Source organism: Oncorhynchus tshawytscha, linkage group LG03 (genome assembly GCF_018296145.1).
Source record: "Oncorhynchus tshawytscha isolate Ot180627B linkage group LG03, Otsh_v2.0, whole genome shotgun sequence".
In the NCBI taxonomy this organism is placed as follows: domain Eukaryota; kingdom Metazoa; phylum Chordata; class Actinopteri; order Salmoniformes; family Salmonidae; genus Oncorhynchus; species Oncorhynchus tshawytscha.
The window spans coordinates 39,981,817-40,009,511 of record NC_056431.1 but is presented as its reverse complement, the minus strand read 5'-3'; the positions used below and the strand labels follow the sequence as shown (position 1 = coordinate 40,009,511).

General features: G+C 43.1%; 1 protein-coding gene across 7 annotated transcripts in view; it reads right to left on the bottom strand.

Moving 5' to 3' along the window:
• Positions 1-27,695, bottom strand: part of LOC112235392 (glutaminase kidney isoform, mitochondrial-like) — a 63,514-nt gene that overhangs the window by 19,133 nt on the left and 16,686 nt on the right. For 3 of the 7 annotated variants that reach the window (XM_042315713.1, XM_042315722.1, XM_042315690.1), the window contains exons 2-10: positions 24,214-24,310; positions 22,083-22,204; positions 16,443-16,599; positions 15,985-16,064; positions 14,607-14,770; positions 11,053-11,111; positions 3,252-3,284; positions 3,081-3,139; positions 1,099-1,165 (exon numbers count right to left, since the gene is read on the bottom strand). In XM_042315713.1, coding sequence (XP_042171647.1) covers positions 1,099-1,165; positions 3,081-3,139; positions 3,252-3,284; positions 11,053-11,111; positions 14,607-14,770; positions 15,985-16,064; positions 16,443-16,599; positions 22,083-22,204; positions 24,214-24,310 — 838 coding nt within the window. The remainder of the gene's footprint in view (positions 1-1,098; positions 1,166-3,080; positions 3,140-3,251; positions 3,285-11,052; positions 11,112-14,606; positions 14,771-15,984; positions 16,065-16,442; positions 16,600-22,082; positions 22,205-24,213; positions 24,311-27,695) is intronic. The other 4 variants (XM_042315729.1, XM_042315701.1, XM_042315697.1 and 1 more) reach the window with 3 other exon arrangements.

The window sequence follows — 27,695 nt, the reverse complement described above, 5'->3', positions numbered from 1 at the left end:
ATTTCTCCAAAAAGTACCATCTTTGTCCCCATGTGCAGTTGCAAACCGTAGTCTGGCTGTTTAATGGCGGTTTTGGAGCAGTGGCTTCTTCCTTGTGAGCGGCCTTTCAGGACATGTCGATATAGGACTCATTTTACTGTGGATTTAGATACTTTTGTACCGGTTTCCTCCAGCATCTTCACAAGGTCCTTTGCTGTTGTTCTGGGATTGATTTGCACCTTTTGCACCAAAGTACGTTCAGCTCTAGGAGACAGAACGCGTCTCCTTCCTGAGCGGTATGACAGCTGCGTGGTCCCATGGTGTTTATACTTGCGTACTATTGTTTGTACAGATGAACGTGGTACCTTCAGGCATCTGGAAATTGCTCCCAAGGACGAACCGGACTTGGAGGTCTACAATTGTTTTTGAGGTCTTGGCTGATTTCATTTGATGTCAAGCAAAGAGGGACTGAGTTTGAAGGTAGGCCTTGAAATACATCCACAGGTACACCTCCAATTGACTCAAATGATGTCAATTAGCCTATCAGAAGCTTCTAAAGCCATGACATCATTTTCTGGAATTTTCCAAGCGGTTTAATGGCACAGTCAACTTAATGCATGTAAACTTCTAACCCACTGGAATTGTGAATCAGTGAATTATAAGTGAAATAAATCTGTCTGTAAACAATTGTTGGAAAAACTACTTGTGTCATGCACAAAGTAGATGTCCTAACCGACTTCCCAAAACTATAGTGTGTTAACAAGAAATTTGTGGAGTGGTTGAAAAACAGGTTTTAATGACTCCAACCTAAGTGTATGTAAACTGCCGACTTCAACTGTACATACTTTCCCCCTACTAGCACTGACTTTGCTGCTAGCTAATTAACTTTTAAAAATGTACTTTCTATGATTGAGATATGTGGCTTTCCCCCCTAGCTACAATATCTTAAGATGAATGCACTAACTAAGTTGCTTTGGATAAGAGTGTCTGTTAAATGACTCAAATTTAAACGTAAAGGCAGCTCTCCGACTTAGTGAGTTGTACAATGGGAAGTAAGAGAACAGGGAGGATAAGAGGAAGTGGAAAGATGAGAGGGAGAGATAGCATCACGGTTCTGACCTTCTTTTCTTTCAGGTAGTAGCCGATAGCGAAATTCCGGTCTCCTGACTCGCGCTCCGACTGGAATCTGCGTAACAAAGAACACAACAACAGTTAACAGTCTACACCCATGTGAATAGGTGTGTTTTTTTGTTTCACCACATTCCTTCATTGCCGTCATAATTAAAAACCCTCTTCCAAATGAGATCCTGAGCCTACTGTGATTAACTTCTGTAAACATCCAGACTTTAGACTGCATGCCTGCAGTCTAAACAATAATGAATAATGGAGAAGGGTCCGGAAAGGAGGAGGCCACACAAAGCATCTGAAATGGCGTCTGAAATGGCGTCCTATTACTTATTTACTGCATTACTTTTGACCAGGGCTCACATAGTGCACTGTATACGGTGCATTTGGAAAGTATTCAGACCCCTTGACTTTTTTCACATTTTGTTACCTTACAGCCTAATTCTGAAGTGGATTAAATAAAATGTTTTCATCCGTCAATCTACACACAATACCCCATAATGACAGTGAAAACAGGTACATTTTTAAAAAACAAATGTAAATAAGCCATTTCTGTTTTTAATACATAAGTATTCAGGCCCTTTGCTATGAGACTCAGTTTTGTTCAGCTGCATCCTGTTTCCATTGATCATCCTTGAAATGTTTCTACAACTTGATAGGAGTCCACCTGTGGTAAACTCAATTAAATTGGACATGATTTGGAAAGGCACACACACCGGTCTATATAAGGTACCACAGTTGACAGTGCACGTCAGAGCAAAAACCAAGCCATAAGGTCGAAGGAATTGTCCATAGAGCTCCGAGACAGGATTGTGTCGATGCACAGATCTGGGGAAGGGTACGAGAAATGTTCTGCAGCATTGAAGGTCCCCGAGAACACAGTGGGCTCCATCATTCTTAAATGGATAAAGTTAGTAACCACCACTTGCCGCTCGGCCAAACTGAGCAATCGGCGGAGAAGGGCCTTGGTCAGGGAGGTGACCAAGAACCCAATGGTCAGTCTGACAGTGCTCCAGAGTTCATCTGTGGAGACGGGAGAACCTTTCAGAAGGACAACCATCTCTGCAGCGCTCCACCAATCAGGCCTTTATGGTAGAGTGGCCAGACGGAAACCACTTCTCAGTAAGAGGTGTGTAACAGGCTGCTTGGAGTTTGCCCAAAGGCACTTAAAGGGCTCGCAGGCCATGAAAAACAAGATCCTCTGGTATGATGAAACCAAGATTGGCATTTTTGACCTGAATGCAATGCGTCACGTCTGAAGGAAACCTGGCACCATCTCTACGGTAAAGTATGGTGGTTTCAGCATCATGCTGTGGGAATGTTTTTCAGAGGCAGGGACTGGGAGACTAGTTAGGATTGAGGGAAAGATGAACAGGGCAAAGTCCAGAGAGATCCTTGATGAGAACCTGCTCCCTCATACTGGGGCGAAGGTTCACCTACCAACAGGACAACGACCCTAAGCACATAGCCAACAAAATGCAGGAGTAGATTCGGGACAGGTCTCTGAATGCCCTTGAGTGGCCTAGCCAGAGCCCGGACTTGAACACCGTCAAACTTCTCTTGAGAGACCTGAAACTAGCTGTGCAGCGACGCTCCCCATCTAACCTGACAGACCGTGAGAGGATCTGCAGAGAAGAATGGGAGAAACTCCCCAAATACAGGTGTGCCAAGCTTGCAGCTTCATACCCAAGAAGACTCAAGGCTGTAATTGCTGCCAAGTGTTTCAACAAAGTACTGAGTAAAGGGTCTGAATACTTATGTAAATGTGATATTTCAGTAATGCATTTTATTTGTAATAAATGTGCAAACATTTCTAACAATCAGTTTTTGCTTTGTCATTATGGGGTATTATGTGTAAATTGAGGGGATTTAAAAAAAAAAATACATTTTGGAATACGGCTGTAACTTAACAAAATGTGGAATAAGTCAAGGAGTCTGAATGCACTGTAGGGAATAGGGTGCCACTCTCTACTTACGTGGCATTGCTGAAGCCTACATACTCATTCCCTGCCATCTTATTCAGGAAGTTCATGACCTGGAAATGAAACAACGGAGTCAGTTAAACTTTTTTTCTAACATATATTACAAAATACCCAATACAACTCCAAACAGCTGCCACAATGCACAAAATGCGGTATTAAACTTACATAGTCAAACTTCTCAGCATTGCTCGCTCCCTGCTGAAAAGTAATAGAAAAGGTATTAAGTCAAGTTTGTTGGACAAAGAGAAAATATTTACAGCAGAATGAAAGTAGCAAGAAAACACAAGCCTTGGCTTAAATAATAATACTGTCATACACAAAAACTAAAAATATGATCAGTTTGATGCATTATAAATGCAAAGTTAACTGAGCTTCGGTGAAACCTAGACAAACATACACAATTCAACATGGATGAAGAGAATCTGAAGGGTGTTAAATAGTTACAGAGAGAAGTATAATGAATTTATAGAGTTAATAGACACAAAAAGACAGTTAATGCGTGGGCTTTGGTTGGAATCAAATTAAAGGAGATGATCCATCATAATCACATTTTGTATATAAATGTAACACTAGGGCTGGCACAATTACATATAACCGACGGTCATGGTTACCATATAACCAATGGTTATGGATGAAGAATAACCATCATAACCATTAAAAAAATAGAATATATATACACATTCTTTAAATATTTTGAGGGGGAACAAACAGCTGACTGAAGCCGGGACGGCTGGGCATTCGTGCAGGTTGTGTCCGTTTCTGCCATAACATGGACTCTTAACATGAAACTTTTTTGCCCCTTGCTGAAGCAAGAAAGGTGTTGTAGCAGACAATGAATAAATGTGCTTGGAACATCTAACCTTGGCAATAGGTCATACTTGCATAACTCTGATAGAGATAAATGTGCGCAATTGTTCTGCATGGAATAATCGGAAATGAGTAGTTCTCAAATGCTCTTCAACAGGTGATATTAAAACCAAAACAGTTGCAACATTTATTTAACAATCCTTTGAAAGTGGCACGTAGCTACCTGTCAATGGTTTTAGAGGAGCCTGGGGTTTCCTTTCACCCGAGCAGCCAAATTGTACACTCGGCACCATATTGTGGCGTTTTATTGATAACCTATTTGCCTGGTAAACTCATGGGTACACTCGTAATAGCTGCCTGGTATTGTGACGCAATAATTTTCATGGTAATGTAGAATGTTCATTGAATTGATGTTAAAGATGCACTATGCAAAAGTCGCTCTGCCATTTCCTGATTGCTAAAATTCTAATCATTCTCCTAATTTCAGTTTATATGTGACAAAACAAGCAAATATAGTGTATAGTAAAAGACGCAAAAACAAAACTTAAGAACGGGAAGCAAAGAAATAAGTCACAGAAGCACAGATCTAGCACTTCTTTATGAATTTGGTAGGGTTGCCCAAAAGCTTACATATTGCAGCTTTAAAATGTGGCTCATGCAATGGAATGTATTTCATGTAATGTCAGTTGAATCAACAAATCACACTTCCTATTTGAACGGTTATTACAGAGAGACTGCAGTCATTTGGCTGTCCAAATTATTTTCATCCAAAATTCCATGTCCGTCACAGCCCTATTTAACACTTATTTTATTGCCGTGCCGTGCAGTGTGTATGCATTATAGGCTAACACGTGTCCTGTGAACAGCTCTGGGGATCAGGAGGGCTTATTAGCATGGAGTGTTGATCGCCTGGGAGACTAAACAGAAGAGCAGGAGGTAGAGAGGGAGCAAAGAGAGACGCAAAGGGAGGAAAAAACAATATTCCGTGTCACTTGATCTAGTATGCTCATATTTCTTTGCTATTACTGGCTTTGCTAGACATGGTCAAAAAAGAAAAGAAAAGGCATGCATGTCTATTGACTATTGAACTCAACCTGCTTCATATATTCAGAGAAAAATACTTTGCTTCCAGGCAGCCTTCTAACATATGTATTGGTACACATAACCAAGTCAAACAAAAAATGACAGTGGTATGTTGACAGAGATGCATCTATTCTATCCGGGCTTGTGCAATGAGTGGGGATGGTGGGGGGAGGGAGAAAAGGAAGAAGAATTACCAACGTAATTTACCAACGACATGGCAGCGGTGGTCATAATATCCCACAGTTCCTAAGTCTGCAAAATATGCAACAACATACACACAAAAAAGACACAAGAAGCCATCAAAACCATGGTTACATAGTCGGGGTGTGGCCCCGGTGGCGTTGTCATGGACACACAGTGGGGTGTGTAAGCCCAACATATTTGCTGTGAGTGGGATAATCAGCTCAACACTATGCTATATGACGCACATGCGGGTACATACTGAGGGAGACAGGGCATTGAGAGGGACACAGACATAGTTCTATTAACTATTAACTGACACAGACAACAAGTAAAGACAAAACCACTGGATTTTGACGTTTCACGGACAAAATGTACGAACAGAAAGAACCCACCCATTATATGAACCTGTCAATGAATGGAGGAGAATGCAGCTTGCTCAGGAGTAGATGTTCTATTCGCAGTGCCTGTGTAATGTTGTGGAAAACTCACATGGGAATAAAATGGACACCCAGACAGGGTAACACAACACCTTTCAAATCAACTCCATGCGTGGCTTAACCCGATAGAAACATATACCTTTCAGTGTGTGTGTGTGTGTGTGTGTGTGTGTGTGTGTGTACAGTATGTGGTGTGTGTGCTCCTGTTTCCATGTAGAGGTATGTGAAGATGTAGCCCCTCCGTGGGTGTGTGTGCATACTCTGTATACACTTAGCTGCTTGGTAGGCCAACATGCGAGTCTCGATTTCCATAGACAAAGTCTGGAAGGACATACACTGGCACTTGGGAATGTAATGGACATCTCCATCTGTTTATCATCTGGTGCATAATATTTCAACGAAAGGGGGGGGTCAGTATAATGGATGAGTTGCTTCAAGAGATGGCGCCGGAGGCTTGACCAATTGTGCACATAATGTTTCTGCCACCGTTTCTTATGACCGAAAAGAGCTTCTGGGTATCAGGACAGCGATTACTCTGCTCATACTGGACAAACATTTTTTCTTTAACGAATCAGACGCAAAAGGATTTACTTCAGGCACCCGAAAAGGCCCAAATCCCTGTCATTCGATGAAGGAGAGAGAGATATCGGGGACGTAGGTCAGGCTGCCTTGTAAGGGTCCGAAGGCGAGTGGGTAATCTACCTCTTCTATCAGTTCTATTGGCCAACGTGCAATCATTGGATAATAAAATGGATGCGCTTCGATCAAGACCATCCTACCAACAGGACATTAAAAACTGTAATATCTTATTTTTCACAGAGTCGTGGCTGAACGACGACATGAATAACAGAGCTGGCTGGGTTCAGTGCATTGGCAAGATAGAACAGCTGCCTCCGGTAAGACATGGTCTGTGTCTATTTGTAAAAAACATCTAGAAATCTAATATTAAGGAAGTCTCAAGATTTTTCTCGCCTGAGGTAGAGTATCTCATGAGAAGCTGTAGACCACACTATTTACCAAGAGAGTTTATCTATATTTGTCGTAGCTCTCTATTTACCACCACAAACTGATGCTGGCTCCAAGACTGCACTCAAAGAGCTGCATAAGGCCATAAGCAAACAAGAAAATACACATCCAGAGGAGGCGCTCCTAATGGCAGGGGACTTTAATGCAGGGAAACTTAAATTCGGTTTACCTATTTTCTACCAGTATGTGAACATGTGCAATCAGATCAAATAAAATAAAAATTATACATAACTCTAGACCACCTATACTCCACACACAGAGATGCATAAAAAGCTCTCCCTCCATTTGGCAAATCTGACCATATCTCTATCCTCCTGATTCCGAAAGCAGGCAGTAACAGTGACTCGCTCAATACGGAAGTGGTCAGATGACACAGATGCTAAGCTACAGGACTGTTTTGCTAGCCCAGACTGAAATATGTTCCCGGGATTCATCAGATGGCATTGAGGAGTACACCACATCAGTCACTGGCTTCATAAATAAGTGCATCGATGACGTCGTCCCCACAGTGGCCGTACGTACATACCCCAACCAGGCAACAGCCGCACTGAGGTAAGGGGTAGAGCTACCGCTTTCCAGGAATGGGACTCTTATAAGAAATCCCTCTACGCCCTCCGACGAACCATCAAAAAAGGAAAGCGTCAGTACAGACCTCAGATCGAATCATACTACACCGGCTCCGACGCTCGTCGGATGTGGCAGGGCTTGAAAAATATTACAGACTACAAAAGGGAAGCACAGCTGCGATCTTCCCAGTGACACGAGTGTACCAGACAAACTAAATGACTTTGAAGCTCGCTTCGGGGCAAGCAACACTGAAGCATGCATATGAGAGCATCAGCTGTCCCGGACAGCTGATGATCACGCTCTCCGTAGCCGATGTGAGTAAGACCTTTAAACAGGTCATCATTCACAAGGCCGCAGGGCCAGACGGAATACCAGGACATGTACTTCAAGCATGCGCTGACAAGTGTCTTCACTGACATTTTCAACCTGTCACTGACTGAGTCTTTAATACCAACATGTTTCAAGCAGTCCACCACAGTCCCTGTGCCCAAGAATACTAAGGTAACCTGCCTAAATGACTACTGACTGAAGCACTCACGTCTGTAGCCATGAAGTGCTTTGAAAGGCTGGTCATGGCTCACATCAACACCATTATCCCAGAAACCCTAGACCACCTCCAATTTGCATACCGCCCCAACAGATCCACAGATGATGCACTCTCTATGTACTCCACACTGCCCTTTCCCACATGGACAAAAGGAACACCTATGTGAGAATGCTATTCATTGACTACAGCTCAGCGTTCAACACCATAGTGCCCTCAAAGCTCATCACTTAGCTAAGGACCCTGGGACTAAACACCTCCCTCTGCAACTGGATCCTGGACTTCCTGGCAGGCCACCAGGTGGTAAGGGTAGGTAACAACACATCCGCCACGCTGATCCAAAACATGGTGCCCCTCGGGGGTGCATGCTCAGTCCCCTCCTGTACTCCTTGTTCACTCATGACTGCAAGGCCAGGCACGACGCCAACATCATTAAGTTTGCCGATGACACAACAGCGGTAGGCCTGATCACCGACAACGATGAGACGGCCTATAGGGAGGAGGTCAGAGACCTGACAGTGTGGTGCCAGGATAACAACCTCTCTCTCAACGTGATCGAGACAAAGATCTGATTGTGGACGATTGTAAAAGGAGGACCGAGCATGTCCCCCCATTCTCATCGACAGCTTCTACTCCCAAGCAATACGACTCATGAACAGCTAATCAAATGGCTACCCAGACTCTTTCTGACAGCGAGTGGCGGGTCAACAACAAGCGTGCTCCCAGATCTGTTTGTGTTGTTACGCCAATGACCATAGGAGACGGGGAAACTGTACAAACAGATCAGACCAAACAACATACGTGTCCCAGAAATAGTAGTCCCAGAAAAAGTAGCCTAGTTCTCAGAGAGAACAAAGGTCAATTCCACAACAAAACAAGCCTCATATTAATGTTCAACGAGTCTCAACAAGCAACGAGAACAAACAATCACGTCTGTGATGTTTGTGTTTACTCTGTTCCTATTGGTCCATCCTCTCCAAAGAGCAGAGACAGATGGGGTGACATCCTCCTGTCCTCAGGAGTCGAGAGACGACAACAGTGAGAAGATGAGAGACAGTTTATTAGGTCTAGACAGGTGTGGAGAGGCACAGAAGCCTGGGGTTAAGCTAATGACTAGAAAAAATAAAAGAGTTCCAAGAGTTCTTCGGCTGTCCCCATAGGAGAAACCTATATTTGGTGTTTCATGTAGAACCCTCTGCGGAAAGGGTTTTACATGGAACCCAAAAGGATTCTACCTAGAACCAAAAAGGGTTATCCTTTGGGGACAGCTGAAGTATCATTTAAGGTTCCTAGTGTCTTTTTTTGTAATAGTATAGCAAACCTCTTCGAGGGACACCAAAAGCTAGCACTAGCTTCTCCGATTGATCAGCTCAGGATCAATGCCCGTTTAAAAGAGGAAATATTGTTTCCTTGAAGAAAAGAGAGTGAACCAAACAAGTAGATGGAATAACCTTAGCGGCTTTTGAAATATATTTGACAAGTCATGCTTATTTAGTGGAATTCAATTGGTGCGCGAGTAAACTCGTTATGCATCTTATTTATCACACACGCAAATCATACAGCGCCTTTGAGTGAAAAATCTGTCAGACAGCACGAGAGTTGCTGCTCTCGGTCCTCAAACAGCTCTTTCCTTGCTGCTGGAGTGAAAGGTGCTTTTATAAACCCAATCATTGCGTAACAATTCTAAAAAGGCAATCACCTATTAAAATGAGTTACTATTATTATTTCTCAACTAGAAATTGAAGCACGCTTCTTATTTCGCCTGTGCATAGGTAACAGAAAGCAGGTTTCATTCACGCGTCACACTACTTTGCAATGAGCTGGAGGCAGTATGCATTTTGAAAACATGTACTTAATTGTTTGAAACCTGAACATTTTACTACATATTATGAATCCGACCATATGCATGGCATTTGGAAGTCTTCCATATGCCACTGAAAGCAGTAGCCTATTTCTCTATTTCTCTCGTGTGCTATTGGTAGTCTTTGCATCTTTAGATCTCCCCTCTTTCTAAATTTCTAATGGATATTGTCCTCTTTGTGGTTTCCCACTGATTGTATTATGGGATGAACATCCACACCTAGCCTACTGCCTTGTCTGCATTGCTACACTTATAATGTGAAGATATAATAGTTGATCAACATTTTCAGCTAAATGTTCTGATCGGTTGTATCAGCCTCATTGCTTTTTAACGTTGTTTTATGTAGCCTACTTACTTTGGGATCTATAGTCCCACAACTGTCCCAGAGTCTGTTTGGAATAGGCTATTTCTTTCTCGCCAAGCTGACCAATAAAATAGGTCAACTTTTCTACTATAGGGGATAGTAGATTGACATAGACTAGTGATTTGACTGTTCGTTACTTGTCTTGTTGGCTGAGGAAAAGTACATGTGGATAGTTACTCTAACATCTTCAAAGTGCGCATCGGAATTCGGTATGGATGCACGTCTTTGCATGTTCTGTTAAGATTACCCTAATCTAAATGGGATTTCTGTACTTCCGAGCACCGTGGGTGGACGGCCTAACCAAGTTACGAACCCAATTCATACGGGTCTGATAAATTGAAATGCTGCCAGGCAAATGTCCAGTGCCACATTTTACTAACGGAAACCCTGCTTGGCGGGCTCAGCTAAAGTGCTCCATGATCTCTCTGACATAGCTTCATCTGTTTGTGTGTGTGTGTGTCTGCCTTTCTGTCTGTGTGTGTCTTTGTTTGTCCATCCAGGTTATTATCACCGGGGGCGGCAAAATCATGTCCCAGTGTGGCTGCCCTAAATCCCTCTCAGGGAGAATTACGACAGGCCTTAATCGGCATGGCAGTCACCTAGCAGTCGACTTCATGCCTCTATTAAGTCGAGAGGTGTTCTCTCAGACAAACAAGATGATGATGACAAACTAGGTTAACCCCCTTGAGGCTTTCCAAACGTTATCTGTCTACCACACTGACCCGGACTCTGTTTTTATCAATATTGCAAGCAATAACAGAATAAGCTAATTTTGTACATACCTACAGTAAAAAAAAGAGAAAAACAAATCTACCAAATCTATTAATTTAAAATGTTGATTACTTCTCCCTGCCATTACCATTGACCTAATTGCCAACATATGATGGGGTCCCTGGGTCGCCAGTGTGCCATGACTGGGGCCCCTGGGCAAGAAAAGGTTGAAGACCCCTGTGTTAAATCGCGGCGCTCGTCAAATATCGACGCTGGCACAGAGCGAACAAGGCAAATTTACCTTATCTGGGCCGGAGGTCATTGGTATGAACTATGAATGAGACAGACAGTAAAAATACACAGAAACACAAGTGGATTCATACCTTTATCAATGAGGTGCAAACAATAGCGCCGGCGTTCACCATGGGGTTGTGAGGCTTATCTGGAATAAAAAAAAATGGAAAAAAAATATATACCAACTTAAAATATTGATTACAAATCTCAAAGACCTAGAGTGGGAATGATTCCTTGCAGAGCCTTTTCAAAAATGTACTACGGTATTGGTTATAAATGCTTGCTACGAAGAATGTTGGAGTGACGTGGCTTTCATTGTAAAAATGACATACAAATTCCTAGAACCATATCAAAACACAGACCACTTTCAACACTAGACAATCCACTAATAATTTAGCAACCCTTTTTTAAATGTATTGTAATGAAATGGATATGCAAATGTCATTTGGCATAGAGCACTGAGAACAGATGCAAGCCTGCACTTGAATCAATCAGGTTTGTTATTCAAACATGACAGACAAACACTTTCTCTCCGACTACTTAGATACTAATGAGATTTGTCAGGGTTAGGGGCAAAGTGAAATGAACACTAAACAAACAAAATGATCTGGGTCCTGCTCAACGTCCAAATGTCAAGGCTACTTCTCTCGCTGCAGTGAGTCTTAACCTACTTACATAACGGTCACCAAATTGACACAGCTATCCTGGCACCTCCACCAGGGGATTCTGAGAACAGTGGCACATGGCCCACGCAGACAGGGGATGATAAAGACTAGGGCCCGTATCCACAAAGTGTCTGAAAGTAGGAGTCCTGATCTAGGATCTGTCCATATAAAAAATAAATTTTGATTTGATTTATTATGATCTAAAAGGCTAAACTGATCATAGATCAGCACTCTTACTCTGAGAAGTTTTGAGGATATGGGCCCAGATTGCTACTCAGATGTGCACCAGCACTAAGGATTATGGGGTTTCAGTGACTGAACGCAACCCTGAGACGGTTAGTGCCTTCAGAAAGTACTCATACCCCTAGACTTACTCCACATTTTGTTGTTACAGTGCGAATTAAAAATGGATACAATTTATATTTTTATCACCCATCTACACACAACACCCCATAATGACAAAGTACATTTTTTGTTGTTGAAAATGTTGCAAATGTATTGAGAATGAAATAAAGAAACATTGAGTCAATACTTTGTAGAAGCACCTTTGTCAGCAATTACAGCAGTGAATCTTTCTGGGTAAGGTCTCTAAGAGCTTTCCACACCTGGATTGTGCAATATTTGCACATCTTTTCAAAATTCTTCAAGCTCTGTCAAATTGATTGTTGATCATTGCTAGACAACCATTTGTAGGTCTCGCAATAGATGTTCAATTAGATTTAAGTCAAAACTAACTCAGCCACTCAGGAACATTCAATGTCTACTTGGTAAGCAACTTCAGTGTACATTTGGCCTTGTGTTTTAGGTTATTGTCCTGCTGAAAGGTGACTTAATCTCCATGTCTGGTGGAAAGCAGACTTTCCTTTAAAATTTTGCTACTGAAAAGCTCCCCAGTCCTTAACGATTACAAGCACACCCATAACATGATGCAGCCACCACTATGCTTGAAAATATGGAGAGTGGTACTCTGTAAAATGTTGTATTGGAATTGCCCCAAACATAACCTTTTGTCCTGAATACAAAATTCTAAATTGCTTTGCTCCATTTTTTCTAACAGTTTTACTATAGAGCCGTGTTGCAAACAGGATGCATTTTTTAGGAATATTTGATTTATGCACAGGCTCCCTTCTTTACCCTCTGTCAATTAGGTTAGTATTGTGGAGTAACTACAATGTTGTTGATCCATCTTCACTTTTATCCTATCACAGCCATTAAACTCTGTAACCATTTTAAAGTCACCATTGGCCTCATGGTGAAATCCCTAAGCGGTTTTCTTCCTCTCCGGCAACTGAGTTAAGAAGGATGTCTGTATCTTTGTTATGACTGGGTGTATTGATACAGCATCCAAAGTATAATTAATAACCTCAGTATGCTCAAAGGGATATTCAATTTATGTAATAGGTGTCCTTCTTTGTGAAGCATTTGAAAACCTCCCTAGTCTTTGTGGTTGAATCTGTGTTTGAAATTCACTGCGGGACCTTACAGATAATTGTGTGTGTGGGGTACAGAGGTGAAGTAGTAAAAAAAAACATTTTAAAACACTATTATTGGACACAGAGTGAGTCCATGGAACTTATTATGTGACTTGTTAAGCACATTTTTATTCCTGAACTTATTTAGGCTTGCCATAACAAAGGGGTTGATTACTTACTGACTCAAGACATTTCAGCTTTTCATTTTGAAATAATAATTTTTAAAAAATCAGGCTATAACACAAAATATGGAAAAAGTCAAGGATGTTAATACTTTCTGACGGCACGTCATTACATACTGTATCTTTATGACGCGCGCAAATTTAACAGAGTTGTCAATTTCAGTAGGAACTAAAATGGGAGAAAATGTATTGAAATGGAGGAGGTAACCCCGGAACATATCCAATACAAATGTATAGTTATCGTTTGCTCTGATTTACCAGCATAGGCATATCCTATTTCTTGGGGTGAGGAGGACAGTGAAACGTATCCTCCATTTGGTAGTCAAATGTGTTGAGGGAATGAAGGTCACCTTTACTTTGACTACATAAATGTGTGTGTAGGAAAAAACATTGAGGTTTCCGTACAGCCAGCTTGGACACACACACACACACACACACACAACCCTTTGGGACTCTTGACAGGTTCTCTTCTATTCCTGGGTCACCATTGATCTTTCTATTGGTATTCTGAGAGGGAGCAAGATGTAGAATCATAGGTGGAAAAGCAAGCAGGGGGACACTGTGTGAGACCCGACTCCTCATCATACGTCAGCCCACCCCTACTGAGCAGAGGGAGGGAATGACCTCTGAATCATTCAAGTTTCATCATCGCCATAGCAACAGTTGCCGAAAGGCCAAGTTGGATTGAACATAGACTAAGACGGTTGGGGTTGGTGTGGTGCAAGTAAGGGCCTCTCCCCACTCTTTTTAATGTCAACATTTACAACCAATCAGCCCGCCTTGTATTCCGCGGTGGATGCGTCATCAGCTGGAGAGCAGTTAGAAAGCAGTGGCATCTATAACCGTGTTGGATGGATGATGACGCTCGAGGCATCGATGTGTAGACAGAGGGGACTGGAGAAAGAGACATCACTTGTGGGCTCTTCATCAAAAGCACTTAAGAGGTAAAACAATCAAACAAAGGGGATGGCGAGAGGACAGGGGCATTCAAAGGCAAAGCGGCTATGGCGTACGTTGATCTAGCTATGTCATACTGCTCAGAAAAATACAGTTTTTATTTATTTTAGATGTCTGGACACAGGTGGGGGAAAAAAACAGTCCACTTCGACACAGTGATGCTGTACCTGCCTATTTACCTGACCTGTATTGATTTGAAATAACATTTGATGACAGGGATACAGAATTTAACGGTGTGATCTGGATTCAACATTATTGTGATTTGGATTCAAACTGGTCCCTGGCATGATCTGAGGGGCTTTCCCCATTCTGGTCATTCTAGTCTAATTCTGTGCCCCAGCAGGATCAGCTCTGAGAAACAGCTCACCGTCCTCGTCCAGGAAGAGCTTGTTGAAGCGCAGGCCGCTGGGCTCCTTCCCGATGAAGCGGTGCACGTACTCGGTGCCGTGGTCGTGCACCGCGATGGCGTACTTCAGCGGCTTCACACACGACTGCAAGCAGAAGGGGACCTTGGTGTCGCCTACCGTGTGTCTGAGGAGAAACAAAAGCAGGCTTAAGTACAGGTTAATCCAGTCCCACTTCCCGGTTCTTTAAGACCTCCTACACATCACAAACCAGATTCACCTTATTTGACTTTACGTGTCATCACGTCACATGATAAACTGATGTGAGAGAAGCTTTGTTAAGGTAATAATAACACTGATATCACAAGAACGGCTTGAGGACAGTTAGAAATTGTTCATAAAAATATCATTTCAATGCAGATATTGGCTTCAACTCTGCCAAGAACCGCTGTGTGCATGCAGGAACTATTCAACTGGGGAGATTTTCTTGTTGCGGCTGAACACTAAAGCAGTGTGCAATATCTGGAGCGCATGATGGCTCTGTCAACACCGTATAATCAAGTGGGAGAGGCGTGAGCGAGTAAACATATTGTTACAGAAGGTCACTATGACCAGACATCGTCACTCATGGGCCGTCATTAAAGGAGACGGGGAGAGGAGACACAGAAAAGTGAGAAGCTCAGAAGGGGGTGGAAGAAAGTGAAAACGAGGTACAGGGAGAAAGACTGTGGTGGATGGAGTACAGACGGAACAAAAAGAAGACAGGGTAGAAGGAAAGAGAGATGAAGAGCAGAAATAGAGAAACTGAGAGGAAGAGGTAGGTTGAAAGAGAGAGGGGGAATAGATAAGACGGATAAAGACAGTAAGAACGACAGAGAAAGAAAAGGAGAGCTGCTAAGGGGCATCCAGATAGCTGCCCCTCCGAATTTAGTGCATCATGGTGTTTCAACATGCTGTAAATCGTAAAAACCGAACATAAACAAAACACCTCATTCCAATGTTATCTTTATGACTTTCTATCCTACAGCAAACATCATAAAGAGAGATTGTGTGTTTTTATATGTCTGTAAACGACACTAACACCCCCTAAGATTGGTTGTTATTTTACCATATCTATTATCAATGAGTGCGCCAGAACTAAACTGCGGACCCCACATCGTAATGTTTGGCTTCTACTGGAAGTTTAGCTGGCCCTTATCCCAGTTCAGATGGCCTTGAGATATCCTGTCACTGGGTAAATTTGCAGATGTTAAATAGCGGGACGCATGTGCATTTTCAGTGTTGCCAACTGTTGACCAACTTACCAACTGTTGGTCTTAAAGATAATAATAATAACCCTGTCTCAATCACATGATAAAAGCTTTGTGAGTACATAATGGTGGGGTGAGGCGCGAGTCTAACCTTTGTCCATCCACAGTACACAGAGACACGGCCCACAGGTCTGGGCTAAATTTGGCAAGCTGGGGGATGTAGTCTGCAACCTGCGGTGGAGAGAAAAATAGTTCCAACACCTGTAATCCAAACTGTTCGTGTAAGACTCCCTTGACAAAAATACATAGTCTGAGAAAGAAAGAAAAAAAGGTGCCGTCTAGAACCTAAAAATGGTTCTTCGGCTGTTCCCATAGGAGAACCATTTTTGGTTCCAGGTAGAACACTTTTGCGTTCACGGGGACAGGCGAAGAACCCTTTTTTCTAAGCGTGTACAGTTAAGCACACACACAGAAGAAAAGGATACATAAGAAAACTCCAGCTACACACAATATCTGCCATTGACGATACCACAGAGGAGGTGGAAGAAAAATAAAAAAAGGTGAAAGAGGCAGACTACAGGAACAACGAGAAGGATGGCGTCCACCCACCTCCCCCAGGATGGGCTGATTACCAACCTGGCCTTCGGTCAGATTTTTGGCACTCTCGTAGAGCTCGTCGATGTGAGAAGAGAAGGACTGGAAGTCGGGGATGACAAACTTCTTGCGGAAGGCCTGGGTGAGCAAGACTATGTTGCTCTGGACACATCTGGAGGAAGGAGGGTGGTAGAGGTTTATTTGGACATTACATGACACGAGTCCCTCTTAGCTCAGGTAGTTAGCATGGAGCTAACATAGCCATGGTGAGCAACAAAATGAGTTCTGACTTCTAAACTTAAATATAAAATATCCTTATTCATGTCACTGAGGGAGAGAGGGGAATGTAGAATGTTTACATTCGGTCAGAACATGTTGTTATTGTTAGACATCAGGGATACATGGGAAGGAGAAGGGCCACAGTCTGGTACAAGTCAGGAATATGGGCCGAGGTCAGGTCAGATGAGGTGAGAAAGACCATGCATCACTGAAGTCCTGTCTAGTAACAGAGATGTACTGGCTGTTCAGATGTGTAAGGATGAATGTTTAAATACCAGCGCTTGTGTAAATACATCTCTGTCTTATGCAGCTGTGTGACCCAGTGGGCGAAAAAAAAAAAACTTGGTTTGAGCTTTACTAATTGTCTGCGAGTCGGTGCCCTTGGTTTAGAACCTAACAATAGCCTGGGGCCACGGGATGAAATACTAAAACACATGAACGTGTCGCATGCACACACACAAAAACATTATGGGTAAGTGGAGGGGAAACATAGGCCTAATATAAGTATTCCCAGATGCTCTCAGTTAACGCCAACGCCACATGCCTGGTTAACTTAAGATAAACAAAACTCACTTACTGTAGCTTTGCGAGTGCTACATGAACATTCATAAAAAGATGCTCATCTCAACGACCACAGTATATGGCCTACTAAAAAGAAAAAAGTGAGGTGGCAACTAGGGCATGTTTGATCATTTAATTTTTATTTCATTTAACCCTTATCCAACTCGGTTAAGAACAAATTCTTGTTTACAATGACGGCCTACACCAGCCAAACCCGGACGACGTGCGCCGCCCTATGGAACTCCCAATCGCGGCCGCTTGTGATACAGTCTGGATTCGAACCGGAGTGTCTGAAGTGCTAGTCAATATTAGCATTTAACACATTGAAGGATATAACACCCAGGTGTGTCCAGGAGACAGACATCCCATAGTTCCATCACCATCCCTCTGCTGCAATCATTTACATACACGTTCCTCAGGGAGCTATAAGCTAGGCCTTGGAGACTCAGCGAGCAGGCTGCTGTTACAGAAATGTTCCAGGGACAAACTATTCCAGGGGGGGTGAATAACAGAAGGGTTGTCTTTAGGGAACCACCCAGAATGAACTGTATACGCACACAGACTTTTCTGGAAACCACAAGGACAACTATTGTACCAAGCAGCACTTCCTCTAGATGCAGATGAAAACAGGAAGACTGGCATGGGCATAACTGGGCACGGCGTGTGGACATGGAGACCAGTTTGGCTCCGGACAGACGGACCAGTTTCAGTGCGACTGTATCGTAGTGCCATCACTCGTTTCCGTCTTGCCCTGGTGTCTTAAAAATAGCTGACCATTGCCACACATAGATATTTGACATTTCATTTGTGGTGATGGGTGACACTGGGCAGAAAAGCAGGCAGCGAGCACCTGACACGGCACCAGCCGAGCAATCATGTGAGCTCTACACAAGACATTACCATTTGCAATGTTCAGAATGCAGCCCTGGGTCGTATTCGTTAGGCAACAAACGTTAGAAACAGGGAGGGACTACCTGAACTTCTCCAATAAAGAAACGTTTTTCCGTTACAAACGTTTTGATACAGTGTGCCTTAATGAATACAACCCTGATGTTGCAAGCACCCCACGCCAATCAACGGAGTCATTTGAGCCTACGACCGAACACTGCAGTACATAGACTTTCTGTGGTTTGTCTCTGCTACTCCAGGAGGTCCGGACCCCCTGTCTAGTCTAACGTCCATCAGCAGCAGAAAGGACGAGTGGACAGAGCCTATCGTTTTACCCTGTCAATGTTAACCTGGCCAGCCTACTACCACCCACACCCAGAATGTATTCAGCGGGTGACAACAGAGAGAATGAAAGTGCCTGGTCAGTGGTTCCCAAACCCCCCTCTTTTTTTCCTTTTTTTTCTACCTCAGTCCAGCTTTCAACATACTCTTGAAAGTTGTAATAGTAGAATGCAATTTCGAAATTGTGTAGAGCATCACCAGTTTTCCTCTTGTCATATCAGTCATTGCAAACCTTAGAGAGCTATTTATAACTTGTTAGAAATGTCCAGATCAACTAGCCCATGTCAACTAAATGTTTTTTTTTTGCTAGGTTATTCAGCCCATAGATTTTGTTGTAACGTTTGAGTTGCTAAAATATATCACATGAATACACGTTAGACATGGCAAAATGTATAGAAATGCAAGAAAAATGTGGTTTAAAAACAGCAACATTTTCTCTGCCCCCCCCCATAACAAAATGTGTAGAATTGCAGGAAATAAATTTCCCTGCAAAATTCTCTCCACCAACAAGAGGGGTGTGAACAGTTTGTGTCCTGAACAGTACTTGTGCCAATAGTAAGACATGGTACGTGGGATGTTCCCCAATGCAGGAAGGGTGGACTGGGTGAAAAGGTTTGGGAACCCCTCTGCTAATTGGCCAGTTAGGTCAGTGTAGCTTAACAGTGTCCAGAGTGTGATGTTAAGTAAGATGAGGAAGGGAGAATGAATGAGTGTGTGTACTCATGCACTGCTAAGTCATTTCCCTTCGCCACAGAAACTTAGAAATAAGACACCGCGTTGGCCGCTAATGAAAACTGTCAGGCCCAGTGTGCGCGATTCTATGTGGATTTCCCTTTCGATACCGCCAGTTTATTGCAATTTGAGGTTCCAAACATATTGCTCACTGTACCAGTACCAGTCAAAAGTTTGGACACACCTACTCAGTCAAGGGTTTTACATTGTAGAATAATAGTGAAGACGTCAAAACTATAACATAACACATGCTGCAGTGAGCACATGATGTCCTGTGTCATGGCGCTATACGTGAGCCTGACCGACATCCTATTGGCTCTGGTGGGGGTCTCGGTCTGATTGAACCTGTTCTGGAAGGGTTTGGGGTTACGCTCTCTGTTAAGCCACCCCGTTATAATGCATTATGAATGCACTTTAGATGGCCTATTATCACGTCACGTTCACTATGGCATAGCGGACGACACGACATCCTGTACGCATTCGTAACAGCTCAGGGCTCAGCGTCACAGCCGTTTGTGGTCAAAAGACAACTGCATTCATATTGCATTACTCAGAGGTGGTAATATACATTAAAGACATGCTATAAGCATTCATAATAGCTCACCATGGCTCATTGTAAGAAATTCTAACAATGCATAAATACCTAATGTACAGTGCCTTGCGAAAGTATTCGGCCCCTTGAACTTTGCGACCTTTTGCCACATTTCAGGCTTCAAACATAAAGATATAAAACTGTATTTTTTTGTGAAGAATCAACAACAAGTGGGACACAATCATGAAGTGGAACGACATTTATTGGATATTTCAAACTTTTTTAACAAATCAAAAACTGAAAAATTGGCCGTGCAAAATTATTCAGCCCCTTTACTTTTAGTGCAGCAAACTCTCTCCAGAAGTTCAGTGAGGATCTCTGAATGATCCAATGTTGACCTAAATGACTAATGATGATAAATACAATCCACCTGTGTGTAATCAAGTCTCCGTATAAATGCACCTGCACTGTGATAGTCTCAGAGGTCCGTTAAAAGCGCAGAGAGCATCATGAAGATCAAGGAACACACCAGGCAGGTCCGAGATACTGTTGTGAAGAAGTTTAAAGCCGGATTTGGATACAAAAAGATTTCCCAAGCTTTAAACATCCCAAGGAGCACTGTGCAAGCGATAATATTGAAATGGAAGGAGTATCAGACCACTGCAAATCTACCAAGACCTGGCCGTCCCTCTAAACTTTCAGCTCATACAAGGAGAAGACTGATCAGAGATGCAGCCAAGAGGCCCATGATCACTCTGGATGAACTGCAGAGATCTACAGCTGAGGTGGGAGACTCTATCCATAGGACAACAATCAGTCGTATATTGCACAAATCTGGCCTTTATGGAAGAGTGGCAAGAAGAAAGCAATTTCTTAAAGATATCCATAAAAAGTGTTGTTTAAAGTTTGCCACAAGCCACCTGGGAGACACACCAAACATGTGGAAGAAGGTGCTCTGGTCAGATGAAACCAAAATTGAACTTTTTGGCAACAATGCAAAACGTTATGTTTGGCGTAAAAGCAACACAGCTCATCACCCTGAACCCACCATCCCCACTGTCAAACATGGTGGTGGCAGCATCATGGTTTGGGCCTGCTTTTCTTCAGCAGGGACAGGGAAGATGGTTAAAATTGATGGGAAGATGGATGGAGCCAAATACAGGACCATTCTGGAAGAAAACCTGATGGAGTCTGCAAAAGACCTGAGACGGAGATTTGTCTTCCAACAAGACAATGATCCAAAACATAAAGCAAAATCTACAATGGAATGGTTCAAAAATAAACATATCCAGGTGTTAGAATGGCCAAGTCAAAGTCCAGACCTGAATCCAATCGAGAATCTGTGGAAAGAATTGAAAACTGCTGTTCACAAATGCTCTCCATCCAACCTCACTGAGCTCGAGCTGTTTTGCAAGGAGGAATGGGAAAAAATTTCAGTCTCTCGATGTGCAAAACTGATAGAGACATACCCCAAGCGACTTACAGCTGTAATCGCAGCAAAAGGTGGCGCTACAAAGTATTAACTTAAGGGGGCTGAATAATTTTGCACGCCCAATTTTTCAGTTTTTGATTTGTTTAAAAAGTTTGAAATATCCAATAAATGTCGTTCCACTTCATGATTGTGTCCCACTTGTTGTTGATTCTTCACAAAAAAATACAGTTTTATATCTTTATGTTTGAAGCCTGAAATGTGGCAAAAGTTCGCAAAGTTCAAGGGGGCCGAATACTTTCGCAAGGCACTGTATTTACAATGCATTTTAAAACGTGTGGCTCATAGAAACAAAGTGACATCACCGGGATTAGTTAGTTTCCATTGAGGTGACAAGGTTCAGGACAGGATGTCAACAATTAGGGTCAATCTGGGCCGTGTGACATTGTGGCAGGAAGTAGATCACTGGGTTTCCTCTAGCTTGGCACAGGCGGGCGAGACGTGAATAATGGATTCCATCTTAACCCAGAGAAGAAACGGGCTGAATGATTCATGAGCTAGAGCTGTTATGATGAGGAAAACACGCAGGAACTGGAGCTCTGCCTGCACAGACACGTCAACTCGCAGTCATGAATCAATCATCCCTCATTAGTACTTTTCACACTACTGAGACGAGCTGAGCTGAGCTGGTCGGGTTAGGCATTCACCATAGTTGCTTGAACAGTGCTGAAAGATGTGAAAAGAAAATATCCAAGCCAGCCTTGTTCGGGTGGGTACAATATTGTGAAAAGAGTAATGCATAGCCAACAGCATATTCACGCCCCACTCTATCAATACATATATCGTTAACACTACTGAGCGTCTCTGATTCGCATCGGGGAACAACACTTACTTCTTGAAGAGGTCTCTGTCCAGCATGACTCCGTCCGAGGTGTTCTTCAGGGTGACTTTAAGGGTGTCCATGCATTCCTTCAGCCGGGGATCTCCTGTGCGTAGTCCCGTGGCCTTTAGTGCCTGCAGAGAGGGGAGGGGGGGGAAGAGAGTCAAAACTCTGGTTTAGCCTTGGTGAGCCCGCACTGAGCGGTCACAGAAACTCGGTTAACATTGGTGGGCCCAAAGTGGGGAGAAAAAAAACAAACATCCTTGGTGTTGAAAGTCGTATGAAAAGCGGCCATTCCTGGTCTCTTCTCCTTTATTAGCACTGACCAGACCTGATTAGCTCTCTGTGATCGTGAAGGAAAGGAATCAAGGAAAGGAAGCTATTCAAGCGGCCTGGGAGAACAGTTATAGAAGACAGGCAAAGTCCTGAAAAAAAAATCTAAATAAAACAATATATACTGTATATAGCCCGATAGTGTTTGTGCCATCATGGCAACTCGTCACTGATTGTCATGCCAAATAGAAATGAAGTTGGCAAGAGCACAACCAGATCTGGGACCTAAAGACCAATATTAAAATCTGCCGATATTGGCCTTTTACTGATATTGGACGATAATTCCACCGATATTCGATAAATAGAATAAAGGCAAATATGTCCCCCCCCAACTTCATCGTTATAGTTAGGACGCTCAAACACGAGGTTACCACATGATTACGGGAAGCCGCTTTCTCAGCAAAACCTCCCACAGGCCTAGCCTGGTTCAAAATCCACATGTGCGTCAGGGAAGAGAAGCTGTGAAGTAGCAGAGTCACAAACCTGCGTTTCCTCCCGTAAAATCCAGGGGCTATTATTTGACGGAGTGTACATGTTCGTATTCACCTAGTGTTCCTAATATTGGGTCAGAATCGGCGTGTGGGTTTGGGTGCGTGAGTGTGTTTAATCATATGCTGGCCTGCAGATCTTCTCCTATGCCGTTACATATATCGCCGCGTTGGGAAAAACTGTCAGGAAAATAGTTCTCTCCATAAGATTTGTTTCATGAAATTGTAAAGAAAAAAAAAAATCAATGGCTGTAAATATCGGCATATGTGATTCTTGGCATCATAACAGCGACAGTCAGACTGTAGGTTCCAACAGAATCACCTATATTCACAACAGCCCTATTTCCCTGACAGTTTTTCCCTTGGCACACAACAGAAACGTTTTGAGTTTCAGAACTAGACGGTCATACACTTGTTTGAGGATGTTACAGCAGGTCAGCACACCCACCAGCGGGGAGAGTCTGCTGTAGCTGCTATCCCAATCATCTACAGTATGCCTAAATTGGGTCAAACAACTCATTGATATACTATGGGGCTACGGCTCAATCCAAGCTGGGCACAGTTCTTAACCCAATATCCCTGGTTAAGAAGATGGGCACAGTTCCTAGTTCCCTAAAAAAGGGATTGAGTAGGAGACACAGGAGAACGTTGGAGAATGCCCTACCACAAAAAACAACAATGTGTGCAAGGTTCTGTTACGTATTCCTCCTACCCAGGGAAGGGTGTAAAGAAAGCAGTGAAGAGGACACTCTGGTGATAAATAGCCCAATAAGATCAGATAAGCTGGAGTAATAAAGGATGGTGTGTGTGTGTGTGTGTGTGTGTCAACAACCTTTTGGCAGCGCCTCAATCTGTGATGTGTGACACAGAGGACAAATGGCTAAATGTCGTGATAGGGCCGGGGGGGGAATAGATTTCACACCCTTCAACCACCTCCCCATCACTCTGTCTGAGGACTCACTTCAATTATCTCTAGACAGGAGACGGGGCAGCAGCAGTGATCCAACGCTTATGAAATAAACCTGTCGTGATAATGAATATGGCAATAATATGATCATGTGGATGGCGCCAATGTGTGGCGCCATCCACATGTGTGGTGGTGCTGAAGTATGTAGCATGATCAGTGTAACCTTATGTTACTAAAAATGTAATTACGATAGTGATGTGCAATTGTGTCGCTCTGAATAGGATGTTGTAAATATAATAATGCTGATAACAACAATGATAATATTGATGAAGATGGTTACAGCATCAAATAATCTGAGAACAATGGTGTCTAATAATGAAAATGGGTTAGGATGGTGTGTGTGTGTATGACTCACTGTGAGAAATTTGTGGACGGGGATCTTCTCCTGGCCCTCTGCGATGGTGTAGAAGAGCAGGTCCTCCAGACTGGGCAGGATGCCTGCCTTCCTTCTCCTGTAGGGGAGGAACACACAGGAACACAAGATGTCAGAGAGCAGTACCTTTAATAATACAGGGTGGTTGTCACTTCCATAATAGAACTGTAATTCATAGAAAAGGACATATCCGCTTTAGACTACTGCAATTGAGCTGGTACGTCATTGAAATGTAAATTGATGTATTACTACCACAAAGATGACTTTTGGTGGTTGGTCCGGCGGCCAACTTGCATGGAAATGTCTTTTCTATTACCTATATTTCTATGATTCCCATAGGTTTCCTATGGACGATTGACAGTATAATTTAAAACAAACTTTTTTTTTCCTGTTCGCAATGGAAAAAAATTCTAATAAAAGCAATCAGAGTTCATTTGATTTGCCTCTAATTTCCCTGCCCCATTTTATCAACATCAAAATTGTCCTATTGAGCAAAAAGCATTGTTTTACAGACTAAAACAAAAGATAGATAGGCTTTTGGCACGAGAGCACATTAGCCACCGCCGGTGAGTGAGCATCATTGGGTGAGCCAGTGAAACTGGAAAGTTTTTTTTTTTAGTACTATCATTTCCTCCCCCTATTGTACAATGTGTGTGTCTCCACACACACACACACACACCCCTAGGTCTAGCTCAGATTCTCAATTTGACAGTGTCATTTCAAATCATTTGTGCGGCTATTTGTCACGACCCTCAGACGACTTGTTGGAAGTTTTGGCTAAACCAGACATAACAGTTCCACTTGAATTTGAGATACATTTTTTATTTTTTTAACCTTTATTTAACCAGGTAGGCTAGTTGAGAACAAGTTCTCATTTGCAACTGCGACCTGGCCAAGATAAAGCATAGCAGTGTGAACAGACAACACATAGTTACACATGGAGTAAACAATTAACAAGTCAATAACACAGTAGAAAAAAAAGAGAGTCTATATACATTGTGTGCAAAAGGCATGAGGGGATAGGCGAATAATTACAATTTTGCAGATTAACACTGGAGTGATAAATGATCAGATGGTCATGTACAGGTAGAGATATTGGTGTGCAAAAGAGCCGAGATACCTGCTGGAGCGCGTGCTACGGGTGTGTGTTGCCATCGTGACCAGTGAACTGAGATAAGGTGGAGCTTTACCTAGCATGGACTTGTAGATGACCTGGAGCCAGTGGGTCTGGCGAGGAATATGTAGCGAGGGCCAGCCGACTAGAGCATACAGGTCGCAGTGGTGGGAGGTATAAGGTGCTTTAGTAACAAAACGGATGGCACTGTGATAAACTGCATCCAGTTTGCTGAGTAGAGTATTGGAAGCTATTTTGTAGATGACATCGCCGAAGTCGAGGATCGGTAGGATAGTCAGTTTTACTAGGGTAAGTTTAGCGGCGTGAGTGAAGGAGGCTTTGTTGCGGAATAGAAAGCCGATTCTAGATTTGATTTTAGATTGGAGGTGTTTGATATGAGTCTGGAATGAGAGTTTACAGTCTAGCCAGACACCTAGGTACTTGTAGATGTCCACATATTCTAGGTCGGAATGTTGAACCAAAGGAAATGGAAGAAAGAAGAAAATAGCAGAAGGTGGTCAGCCAGCTTGTTTGTGTGTGTCCAGAGCCATTCTCACCAGGTTAAATAAAGGGTTTATCTAGCGGCTGTTGATGTGGTATTATCACATTAGGTGAGGGATTTCTGAAGCTCGCGTTGGAAGGCCTGAATGTGTATATATATATATATATATATGCGTCCCTGCGCGTTTCTGTGGTCGCGTGGTTAAATAAAGTGGTTACCTAACCCTGTTGATGTTCTATCCCTGTTATCACATTAGAGAGGGCTTACGGTTGCCTGCACTGGCAAAGCAGAGTGGGATTGCCACTTGTAGCTCAGCGACTGACTGTGCATGGCAGTGGCACAGTTACCAGGAGCGACAGACGAGACTGCCACTTTCAAGGCACCCGTCAAAACACAGTCACTTGCCAGCCGAGCTACCACCGTTTCAATACAATCTCTGTACTTCAAAGTCATTACTGCTGGTCACAGTTGACATGTTTTTTTTTTACATGGCAGTTAAGAGTACTTCCTGTAGTTTCTGGGTGTCTGAGAATAAGTCACATCTGGTCTTCAGGGCATGGCTAGTGTTGCAAGGAGATGATGGGGGTGGGGGGCCTCTTTGGATCAAATCTCTGACATCCCTTCTGGATGTCTGATCCATAGGTGTGCAGCGCAGTGAGGAACTGGGAAATACATCGCACAAATGTCACAGACAAGAGGTAAACAGGGGGGGTGTAAGGTAGAGGAGAACGAGAGAAAAACGATATCTACCTGTGAGAGACAAAAATAGTAATATACTTACAGACACAAAATGTAAAGCAAGCAGGACGATGGAGAGAAAGGGGGAAAGAAAACAGGCAAAAACAAATGAGACATTAAACACACAAAACAGGAACCCAACCCTTTGTCATGCTCCTGGGAATAACCATTGGTGTCATCATCATCCTAGAGGTACCACTAGTTATGGATACCCCACCACTGGAGAGAAACATCCATGCCCTGGAAGAGTTACAAAAAAAAGGAGGAAACCTCCTGAGAATCCTCAGGAAAGCCTATGTAATGGGTCAATTGTGGCTACCAAAACATACAGTAGGTAAATACAGTTAAACAAATATTCTCTCTATGCATGCTATTAGTGGAAATATCACATTGAGCTTGGAGACATTAGTATTGAGTCATAAAGTTCCATGAATCATCCTCATGAGAGAGAGAGAGAGAGAGACAAAAAAGAGAAAAGAGCAGGAGACGAAAAAAAGAACGAGGGAGGAGAACTGCACTGGGCCTTCTTGTTTTAATTACACTTCCTGCTGTCTGCAGTGGGGTGACTAAGGACACACTCGCCTCTGTAGGTCAGACTGACACACGCAGTATCCAGCCTACTTTCTCAGCATTGGCTCCCACTGAGCACAAAACAAAGCAGATCGAGTCACACACATCCCCACTGAGAGTATAGGCTACACACACACACACACTGCCCAGTTCTCACCCTCACTCAGAGTTTACACACAGCATGCTGTTCAGCACACACAGCCTACCATCCCCACTGTGATGTGGGATTGCCAGCTTGTAGAAAAAAATAAGGGAAATTAGTAACTGCTGGTTTGTTCAGCCATTCCTATGAGGGAAATTAAATTGGGAAAGAATAGGGTTTTGGGATAAATGCCGAAAATAAGGTCGGAGGTTAACACAGGCTTAAGAGATCTTATACATTTCGTTCTATTAGATCATATCAGGGCCTCCCGAGTGGCGCAGTGGTCTGGGTCCAAGTCCAGGCGCCGTCGTAGCCGGCCGCGACCGGGAGACCCATTGGGCGGCGCACAATTGGCCCAGCGTCGTCTGTGTCCCATCGTGCACATTGGTGCAGCTGGC